Source organism: Porites lutea, chromosome 7 (assembly GCF_958299795.1).
Source record: "Porites lutea chromosome 7, jaPorLute2.1, whole genome shotgun sequence".
Lineage (NCBI taxonomy): Eukaryota > Metazoa > Cnidaria > Anthozoa > Scleractinia > Poritidae > Porites > Porites lutea.
Window position 1 is genome coordinate 29,961,822 of NC_133207.1, and position 10,131 is coordinate 29,971,952.

General features: G+C 36.8%; 1 protein-coding gene across 1 annotated transcript; it reads left to right on the forward strand.

Annotated features, from left to right (window-relative positions):
• Positions 1-410: 410 nt before the first annotated feature.
• On the forward strand, positions 411-10,082 carry LOC140943070 (E3 ubiquitin-protein ligase RNF8-like). The gene is made up of 4 exons (XM_073392123.1): positions 411-653; positions 1,604-2,729; positions 6,521-6,892; positions 8,176-10,082. Exons 1-4 carry the CDS (start codon positions 426-428, stop codon positions 8,217-8,219), a joined length of 1,770 nt encoding a protein of 589 aa, XP_073248224.1. The 5' UTR covers positions 411-425; the 3' UTR covers positions 8,220-10,082.
• Positions 10,083-10,131: the final 49 nt, after the last annotated feature.

Genomic DNA, 10,131 nt, shown 5'->3' on the forward strand with positions numbered 1-10,131 from the left:
TCCTCTTCTCATTCTCGAAAACTCCGTGGCAGCTAGGGGCAAGGAGCTTTTCCTTGGGAAAAGTTACCAAAAATCAGGAGTTTTAAACATTTGCCCATAAATACCCCACCGTCCTGGCTAACTACCCTGCTTGTGGGTCGTAGGGGGATGTACTTTTCCTGGCCTTTCCTGAGTTCTAAGACTCCTGAAACACAAAATTTATTTAAAGAAATACGAATACATCATAAAACTGATTTTTAAGTGAAAATCAAAATAACTACAGTCCTAGCATGGTCTAAAGGAGTCTAATCCTGGCCCTGTACTGCTCTACTCGGGAAGGGTGCGAATTTGACTGTCGCCTACCCGCTAAGTAGTCCTGTTGTTCGAGCATGCGCATTGTTGCGTCATTAGGTAAACAGCCCAACAAGCAGCTCGCCCAAGCGGTTATGGCGTACGAGGCTTGTCTCAGGAAAACAGTTCCTGTAAGCGGAGAAAAGGATTCCTTTTGTCCAAATAGCGTCTTACTTTTGCCAAACAAAGCAATAACCTTTGGTAGAATTATTTCTAAGGAAACAAATGTTCGTTTATTGTCGAAAACAACACCACTGATGATTTCTCGCAGACATGCAACGATTTCTTTTTCGGCGGGCAAATGGACGATAGTTGACCATGAGGTAAGAAAGCGCAGTTATTTTCGTCTCTTCTTGGGTATATCTTAAAGAAAACGTATGAATAAGGTTTTACCTAACAACCCAAAGAGCTTTGAAGTCTAATATGTAAGAAGTTGCCTTTTATTTTAAGCATTTTTAATTTGTAGCAGTGCAATGGTAAAGTTTGTTGATATTATTGTTCTCCATTTATGAATATTCATCATGTTGAAACCCATGCTAAGTAAGCAGCTGGTTGGATAACTAACAAAAGACCACCTTAATGGAAATTTCACTTGCTAATAAGTGTGTTTCGCGCAGTGTAAATTGTCTTCTAAATCCTGTTTGTAGAGCTGAAAACGAGTTGGGGTCTTGGAGGTTTTTGTTCAAATAGCGTATCACATTATCGCACGAATGTATTCAAACTGGGTTTGTCCTATCTTACATGTACCAAAATTTTGTGTTGATCACGTTTTGGTTTGAAGGTGAAATCTCTTATGTTCTACTTTTTTAATGTTTCTTCTCTAAGTTTTTGTCGAAATATGCTACTAATTATTTATCTAAGCTTACTTTTAGTGATGAACCAGGAATTTCAACCTCTGTTTTGTTCACATTTAAATAAAATTTGTACTTTTGTACTTCAGAGTGAAACTTTGGATCACTCTGATAGTCAAAAAGAGCCACAATACTGCGTGTAATTTGTCTCTCCTTCCAAATTGCCTTCTGTTTGTCTTGAAAACAAGGGTAAAATTGAAGTCAGTTGTCATAGAGTGCAATAAACACCCTCTAAACACCCTCTTAACTGCAGGACACCTTGTTTCCTGCATCATGTGTAGGATAAAAATGTCTTAGTCCTACGGAAAAGCCTTCATGTTTTCTCTACACTCACTTTGTTTTATAACAGGTCCAATTGACCAAATGAAAACATATGCACTGTAGGAATAAATAAGTCTATTGTTCTGTCTTCTGCATTGCAGAGTTTAAATGGAGTATATGTCAATGGCAGTAGAATTCAGCCGAGTTTGCGTCACATGATTGAACCTGGGGATAGGATTGCCTTTGGTGTAGGAATAGACCCAAATCCACCAGAGTTTGAGTATGTCTTTGAGCATGCTGGGAGAGGCAAGAAAAGATCCCATGCGGAGACACCTTCAACAAACAGAGTTAAACAAAGAAAAATTTTGAGTGAAAGTGTCAACGTGTCGGTAACTGCAGATCATCCTGTTGTGCGTGAAGCTATTGGTGTTGCTGAGGAAAAGATTAAGAGATTGAAGTCTTCTCTAGAAGACAAAGAGAAATGTCATGCTGACGTTGTTCAGCAGTTGGAGAAGACAGAAAAAGACATGCAAGCCAAACTCTTGGAGCAGAAAGCTGCCCTAGAGAATGAAAAGGAAGAACTGGAAAGTGCTCTGAAGACTCTTTTTGCAGAAAAGTTGACAGAGAAGGAAGAACAGCTAAATGAGCAGTTGAGGAAGCAAAAGGAAAGTCTTATGGCTGAAAAAGAGCTGGTTGAAGCTCAGTTACAGGAGGAATTAAACAGAAAATTAGAGGAAAAAGACAAACAACTTGAAAATCAGCTGACTCAGCAAAAACTATCTCTGGAAAAAGTTATTTCTGAGAAGGAAGCTCAACAGAATCTGTTACATACAGAACTGGAAAACTATAAGGCCTCTCAGGCTCGCTTACTGGATTTAGAAGCGAATGAAATAAGAATGGAATCCACACTTCAGGAGCTACGACAGATTGTTGAGTCTAAAAATGAAGAGCTTCTTAAACAGCAAGAAGAAACGAAAAGAGTTGAAATGGAGACAAGAAAAACTGTAATTGAGCAGATGGAGGATGAGTTTACATGCATCATTTGTCAAGATCTTTTTATTAATTCTACCACTTTAACATGTGCTCACTCCTTCTGTGAGTACTGTTTGCAAACCTGGCTCTTGAAGAAGAACAGCTGTCCCATTTGTCGCCAGACCATAACAGGAAAACCAGTCAGGTCTCTTGTTCTTGATAACGCCATTGCCAAAATGGTGGAATCTATGGATGAGGAGACCAAGACAAGGCGGCAGACAGTCAGCCAAGAAAGGCAACACTTAAAACTAAGAGGTAATATGGTGCAAAATGTGATCGTCATTGATGGATAAGTGATCCCCCTTTCTTCGACTAGTCAACCTTGCCTATGACTAGGTGTACCCAACTATGAGAGGGAAAGGTAGTGATCCAATCCAGCCGAGAAGAGAAAATATCCGCTTACCTATAAAGTGTTTTCTCTGAATGCAGTAACTTCAATTTTAAGACCGAAGAAAGAAAAATGAGAAGTTGCAGTGAATTTACCCTCATCAGAACGTGAATCCTGCTGAAATCCTTTAGGGAGTAGGCCGAATGAAGTTACAAGCAGAAATTTTCTTAGCTACTGTCATGAGCAATTTCCTCAATGTGCGAGAATATTACACTGATTTAACACACGGAAATAGAAAATATCTGGTCTTTGACAGATTGATTACAAATACAAGTAGTGTTTTCAACTATGTCTACTGACCAGTTTCTTCAATATTGAGTATACTTCTAGTTTTGTTGCCGAAGTCCTTACCGAACACAACTGGCAGCGATATTAAAGAAACAGTGAATGCCTTTTTTCAACTTAATGCGAGTATTGCGGACGTAAGTGAAATTGAAGGAGAAACTATTTGTGGCTTTTCGCTGTACTGTCATTCTGAGATGAAACCCATTCAGTGAAGATTTGTATACGAGAAAAAATACGCACTGGCTGTTCCAAAAGCTTTGACTTACAATTTGTAGCATTGGTAAGTAAGAAATTCAACAAAATCAAACCCACCATTTTGCCAAAATAATGTAAGAATCTTTAAATTAATAGTCTGAAGTCAATCATTGAAATCATGCATTGCTAATGATAGTGTTTTTAATCTCTTCACATTTTTGTGTAAGCAAATTTCTGCACTGCAATTTTTGAGTAACTGAAAGATGAAATAAGTCTAACAAAATGATTTAATCAGTAGGGCTCGAAAAAAGTCTCATCCTGTCGTCCATTACAAGTAGATTTTCTTGCTGGGCAAGTAACTTTTTATGCTGTCTTGCTTAGGAAGTAAGTGTGCAGGCAAGTCATGAATCATTGACTAAATCAAGTAAGCAATGGCCATGGGCAAGCAACATGTGAGGGCTATTTGTCGAATAGGCAATATTTTTTTTTAGACCTGAGTGGGTCCAAGTGAACTTTTGTGAACAGCTGAAAACAGGGTTCGTACAGGTCATGGAAAACCTGGAAAGTCATGGAATTTAATTGTCGGTACTTGAAGGTCTTGGAAAATGAAAGCTCTGTTTGATAGATTAGTCACTGCAGATGACAAAGCAAGGAAGATTTAACATCAAGAGGAGTAATTGTGTCTGTTAAACTGTTTAAAATAAAAAAATATGCTAAAACAAGGAACGTTTTGAAAATTTTCGAAAGTGACAGCTAAACATTAGGTCATGGAAAACTTGAAAAAGTCATGGAAATAGTCATGAAAGTCATGGAATTTGAAGACCTCAAAAGAGTATGAACCCTGAAAAAGTCCTGTGGATTTGGTTGTAAAATAAACAATTTGGTGTGTTGGATGACATTAAAGGTCTACCCATGTGTACAGTGTAAGAGCTTCTCAAGTAACAGTAATAGTCTTCCAACATTGCATGTGGCTTAGCTTACTGGTAAATAACTGATCAGAAATGTAGATCTATATTATTTATTCTTATGCCATTGCAGATGTCTTGTACTTAGAAACTTTTCAAACCTGGCAAATTTTGGTTTATTGTTGGCAGGGCCAGTTGTGCAATGAGAAATACTTTACACCCCATTGAATATAAGGAACCTACTGTTTTGACTAAAGGTTAAGGAAAATTAATAGATCAACATCTCTGTGACTGTCAGATGGCTACTTCTGACAGCCTGACTGAAAAACGTTGCAGGTTTCCTTCAAGGAAGTTGAAAGTGCTGCTTGCTGGTAACTGTCATGTTACAGAATATTTTTTTTGATTCTCGTTGGCATGACCTTTTTACCCTTTTTTCCTTCAAGATTAAAACCTCTGTTCTCTATATTTTTATTTATTTAATAAAGGACTGTATATACATTGAGTTTTTAAAGTATCACTTGCCTGGTTTAAGTTGTCATTTAACTGCACTTTTTTTATGGGCAGCAGTTCATTAATGTTTGTCATATATTGGTGTACATTTTACTGCTTCCCAAGAATAATCGTTTTTCAGTTTTGTTGAGCTGACTGCTTCCAGTAGGTCTGAGTTTTATTATTAGCTTGTAAAACTATATACCGGTACGTGTACATAATGTACAACTGCTTGTAATTTGTTACCTGATAAATAATTTATCGGGTACCAATTTGCAAGCAGTCGTTCATTATTGCACATCATTGTTCAACAGCCATATAGAAATCTGTGTGTTTTGAGCACTTAAGTTTGAAAACAAGGCACTGTTCAGTAATTTCCGGTGTTAATCTTGTGTTGAGAAGCTGAAGCCTGCTAAGTGCATGGAATGAACATTATTAAAGGCTGAAGAATCTGTTACAGTAGGTTAAGTCTTTAAATAAACGATAATTAAGGAGTTAACTAGTGCCCATAATGGTAATGCTTTTTTGATAATGGGCAGACTTGTTGCAAAATTGTGATTGTGGCTAACTTAATAGCCTTCTCTGATTCAGACAGAAATCCTGTTTCCTCTTTTTAAACAAGTATTGCTAAAAGTAAAAGAATGGATACACACTAAAAATAAATAAATTTAAAAATTTATTTTTTTAATAGCTAATTTTAAATACCAAAATGGAAAAAATTTTATGGCCTATAAAGGAAATAAGTAGAATTCCATGTTGACAAATGTCTGGTTTCACTGATGGATCTGGAAAGTTCAGCAGCTTGCTTTTAATTCAGATGTATTTTTTTAACAAATAAAAAGTGTCACAGATTGGGCCAACTATGAAGACTATGGATTATGAGAAGAGAGAAGGCTGTGTTTATTTTGCATTGTTTTTTGGTCAATAGGGTTGCTTCAATAAAGAAGCAACTCGGTTGATCAACAAAAACACATCAGATCTCTCTTGTAAGGTTGCTTTATACTTCAAGGTGGTCAGTAGTAACCTAACAAACCTGCTTTGTTAATAAAAATATTTGAAATGACTCAACCTGGTTTGTGTTAAGGAGGTACCACTAAGGTCAAAGTCCAGGAAAACACTCAATAAAGTAGGTCTCTCCTCAGGGTGTCAAAATCTTAAGTAGCTGGCTGGTAATTAAGTAACCAGCCATCAACATGGTTAAAAAGAATCTTTTATTTCTTCAATTAAGGGGGAGAAGTAGCTGACTTCCCTTAGCAGAGTACATGGAACCTTTTGTTGGTCTTAATTGTGTCTGCATAAGCCAATAATTTTTTTCCTTAAGTTGTTTGAATATCATAGAAAGGAGCACAAGATGTCTTTAAGTTGTCATAGGCAGTGGTTTCTTTTCAGAGATCACAAATCAGTGAACACACTTTTTAGTCTGATCAGTCACCAGTGTCTTATATAACAAATATTGGATGATGTCTCCCGTCAGTAAGATAATATTTTTGTGCCAAAACTATGAAGAAAGTGGTAATGCGTTTTGTTTAGTTAACAGTATATTATTAAAGACAAATTTTTTGTTATATATTTTGTTTGAGTGAGCCATTTTAATCAGACGAGTTATTTCACACATCTGTGGGATACAAAAATACCTAAATGATAGATATGTCCGTTGTGACTTATCGTCCGTTTACACAATTTTGGTTAATGTTGAATAAAACATACCTTTCAATAGATCTGTGTTAACATTTACCATAAAGTCACTTAGTCAATTCTAATTTTGCCATTGATTTACTGTACAGCAGCTGCAGCTAGAGCAACTCCTGGTTCACAGGGCCATCCTATTGTTGTGAATGAGAACGACGGACAACAGCCTGGTCCAGCTCACACTGCACATGCCGCCCCTAGGGTGGCACAAAATCAACCTTGGCATTCAAGATCACGGGAACAACCATACACCCGTGGAGTTCAAGTGACCGATACACGTCCGGCTGCTACCCACCAGAGAAATAATTACAACAGATATTATGATCATCACAGGTACTATGGTAACTATGGAGGTCATGCTGGATATCGTGGTGGGGCTGATATTGAGAGGGAACATGCGCATGGTAATTACATGCAAGGTGTTCCTGGAGCATATTATCCTGGTTATGGTCAGTGCCGATTATGTGGTGAGTAGTAGCAAGCAAACTTCCTCTTCTGGTGTGAGACTCTTTCCCAGGGGGATACTCCAGATTAGAAGTAACGGGGGATGATCAAATGGTAGCAAAGTTTTGACGGAGGAACTGCAAAGCTATGTGGAAAATTAGACGGCAAAACCCAAAAAAAGCCCATGCTGAATTTTCGAGCCTTAAAAAAATTCCAGAAAGCATTAAAAATAAAATGATATCACACAGAAAATAAAAACATTAGAAAAAAAACATCACCAGAACTATGTGGCCAGGATATGCGGGCACTACCATGAATCTTCAGATTTTTTTAAAAGAAAACCGAAACAATTGGTACTTAAATCAAGCCACCCAAAAAAAGCCCTGAGTGAAAAATTTTAAACCCAAAAAAGTCCTTCAATCACCCTTGTCACTTGAAATCCAGAGTAACCCCACCCCCCCCCCCCCCAACCCCCGCCGGAGTACTCTTCGAAAAGCCGTGATTCGATACATTTTTTTTCTTAGTATTAAAGCAGTGAGCGGGGGCTTCCCTAAAAATTGATGGGGATGCAGTGTACTATTCACAGAAATATAGCAGTCATGGTGACTGGAAAAGGCACATTAAGGCCTTTGATCAATTATATACAGATTTTTGTTTCCAAATGCATTATGTTTGCTCTTATTACAGTAGGAGAATTTAACATGTGATTCAGAATCACTTGGGGCCTATTTCATGTACCCCTTTAACTGGTACTGTCTTAGGGGTTAAAAAGGGGTTTGAGACACCCATTAATGGAGATCCTGATGTCTTTTAGAGGAAGCCTTCAAAATTGTTGCAGTGCATGAGCATCAGTCATTTTTATAGGGGAGTCAACTTCATGATGGCTGCTGCAACAACAAGTTTACACTAATAGTGGCATTGTAAATACTGAAAGTTGCAGTACAGTGGAACCTCGATATAACAAAGGGCTAAGTTCGCTATAATGTGGTTTTTCAATATGGAGGTTCTTTTTATGTATATTACTACTACTTGGGTAAAGAAAATTGTTATACCAAGGACTTCGTGGTATAGAGGTTTGTTATATCAAGCTTCCACTGTAATATGCTTGCTTTATTTCCAAGTAAACTTCCCTCTGCAATCAGATTTTTCTATCAAATTACTTTGACTAGGAAATAAAATTGGTTCATACATGTTCTGGGCTATTTTGGGGTTGTTTTTAATTTATTTTACTGAATGATGTAGATTCATTGGTTGGTAAAGACGTTTGTGTCAATAAATATAGTTCATTAATTTATTATTTTTTCAGGTATGAGAGGGCACTGGGCACCAGGATGTCCATTCCAGCACTAGATGGAGTCCTAGCTACATACCCACGGACCACAAACATAATATGTCAGTCACAGCATATAGGCAATATGGTTTTACCATACATATTAATCTAGCGGATAATTAATCTAACAGATAATTAGACTGAGTGAGGTTGAAAGTGACAGTGTAGATGCACGTCATGGAAAAGTTTCAGTTAAGCATTTTGCATCTGCTATATTATTCATATAACTTAAGCACGGCAGTTTTGCCATAAAGGTTTAAGTGGTTAAAAGTGAGATAATCTTTCTCCAAAGACATATTCTGAAGGGGTAATTAATTTAATGATACAGCTCAAACTTCTGAAGAAAAATTATTTGGGTAATTTTGTAAATTAATGATTTGTTCAAAATCAAAAGGGAATCAGATCTTGGCTAAATATGTATGGTTTCAAACAGGGCATTTGGTATGCTAATACTATATTATATACAGTATTTTGCAGCAGTTAAACGTTACATAGTTTTGGTCACTGGTGTACAGTTATCTGCAACTTCATTCAATTTCATAAAAGGCTTGTTTGAATTATATTACTTGGAGCCTTGTGCTTTAAGATAAGATAACTACCAGTCGTTTGCAATAGGAGCTGGGATTAAATAATAGTAATATTTAATTTTAAGGTACCTTTCTCGAAAGGTATTTCCTCGAATAAGCGCCCAGGCGATGGCTAAAAGGAGGGCGCTAATTAAGTTTTCCTTTCAACGAACTGTGATTGTATTTTGGCTTAATCTCTAATAGAAAATCAAAGACTTCACCATTTTCCGCGAAAACGTAAAGTCAATATTTAAATGTCTATCGTTACACACTATTGTATCGCTACATATTTATAAAATATCGATCTCATCGTCCTCGAGATCATCCTCGTCAATGATGTGCACATCGTCGCATTCCTCTTGTACTCCCTACTATTTGAGAGGGGTGCGCTTAGTCAAGAGGGTTGCTTGATTGTGGGCGCTTATTCCGGAGAGGGCGCTTTTAATATATAGAGCGTTGGCGCTTATTCGAGGAAATAGGGTACTTTATAAGCACTAGTTGTAGAAGGTGAAATCTGCAAAAAGTTGAAACAAAAAAGTTGTACCATGAAGTAATTAATAGCGAGGTGATAAAAGATTGTCACAATTCTTGAAAATGGCCCAAAACATGACAAAAACCGCGGAACAGAAATATAGTCGATGACAGCCGCATGCTTCAAAGCCAGGCAAGTTCTCAATTTCTTGGGCTGCAAATTGGCAAATTCCTCCAGTTTAAAAAGGAACTTATGGACATCCTTTGCAGAATTACGGATGGGCTTGAAGCAAATGTGGCAACCTTTAAAAAACACACACGAACAAACTGAACATAACCTATAAACAAGAGAAAAATGAAAACCGCTAAATTTAAATCAAATATCGAAAATTTGAAGAGCAGAATCTTCAATCTTCCTCCTTTCATCACAACGTATTTTTTGAAAAAATTGATGTCATTTTATTTTATTTCTTCATTTTTCCAAATAACTCCGGACTTTTTCCAAAGTGGTCAGTTAGCTCAAACAAAACCTCAAACAGGTCAGTTAGCCACCGGTTTCATTCTTCCCCTTTCAGTTAAATCGTCAAAATTCCACTATCTCATTTGTTTTTGAAATTCTGGCATCTATTCTTGCAACTAATCACAATCCGTATTTATTTAAAAACTAAAAAGGAAATGTTTAATAGTAAAAAGAAGGGAATTAAAAAAATGCTTGTACTGGATAATTTTGAGTACGTAACAAGTATTAAAGCTACTCTACACATGAACTGATCTTAATATTACTGTCATTCTCTTTGTCAAGTATTGAGAATAACTAACACGCGTTTCAAATAAAGTTGCAGGGAATGTAAACCGTTTGATCAGTTGTCCTATTCATCTTTGCGTATTTTTTAAT

Coding starts and splice junctions, on each gene's coding strand:
- LOC140943070 (XM_073392123.1), top strand. CDS start 426: ATGGCGTACGAGGCTTGTCTCAGGAAAACAGTTCCTGTAAGCGGAGAA. Junction 654..1,603: donor GGACGATAGTTGACCATGAG/GTAAGAAAGCGC, acceptor TCTGCATTGCAG/AGTTTAAATGGAGTATATGT. Junction 6,893..8,175: donor TGGTCAGTGCCGATTATGTG/GTGAGTAGTAGC, acceptor TTATTTTTTCAG/GTATGAGAGGGCACTGGGCA.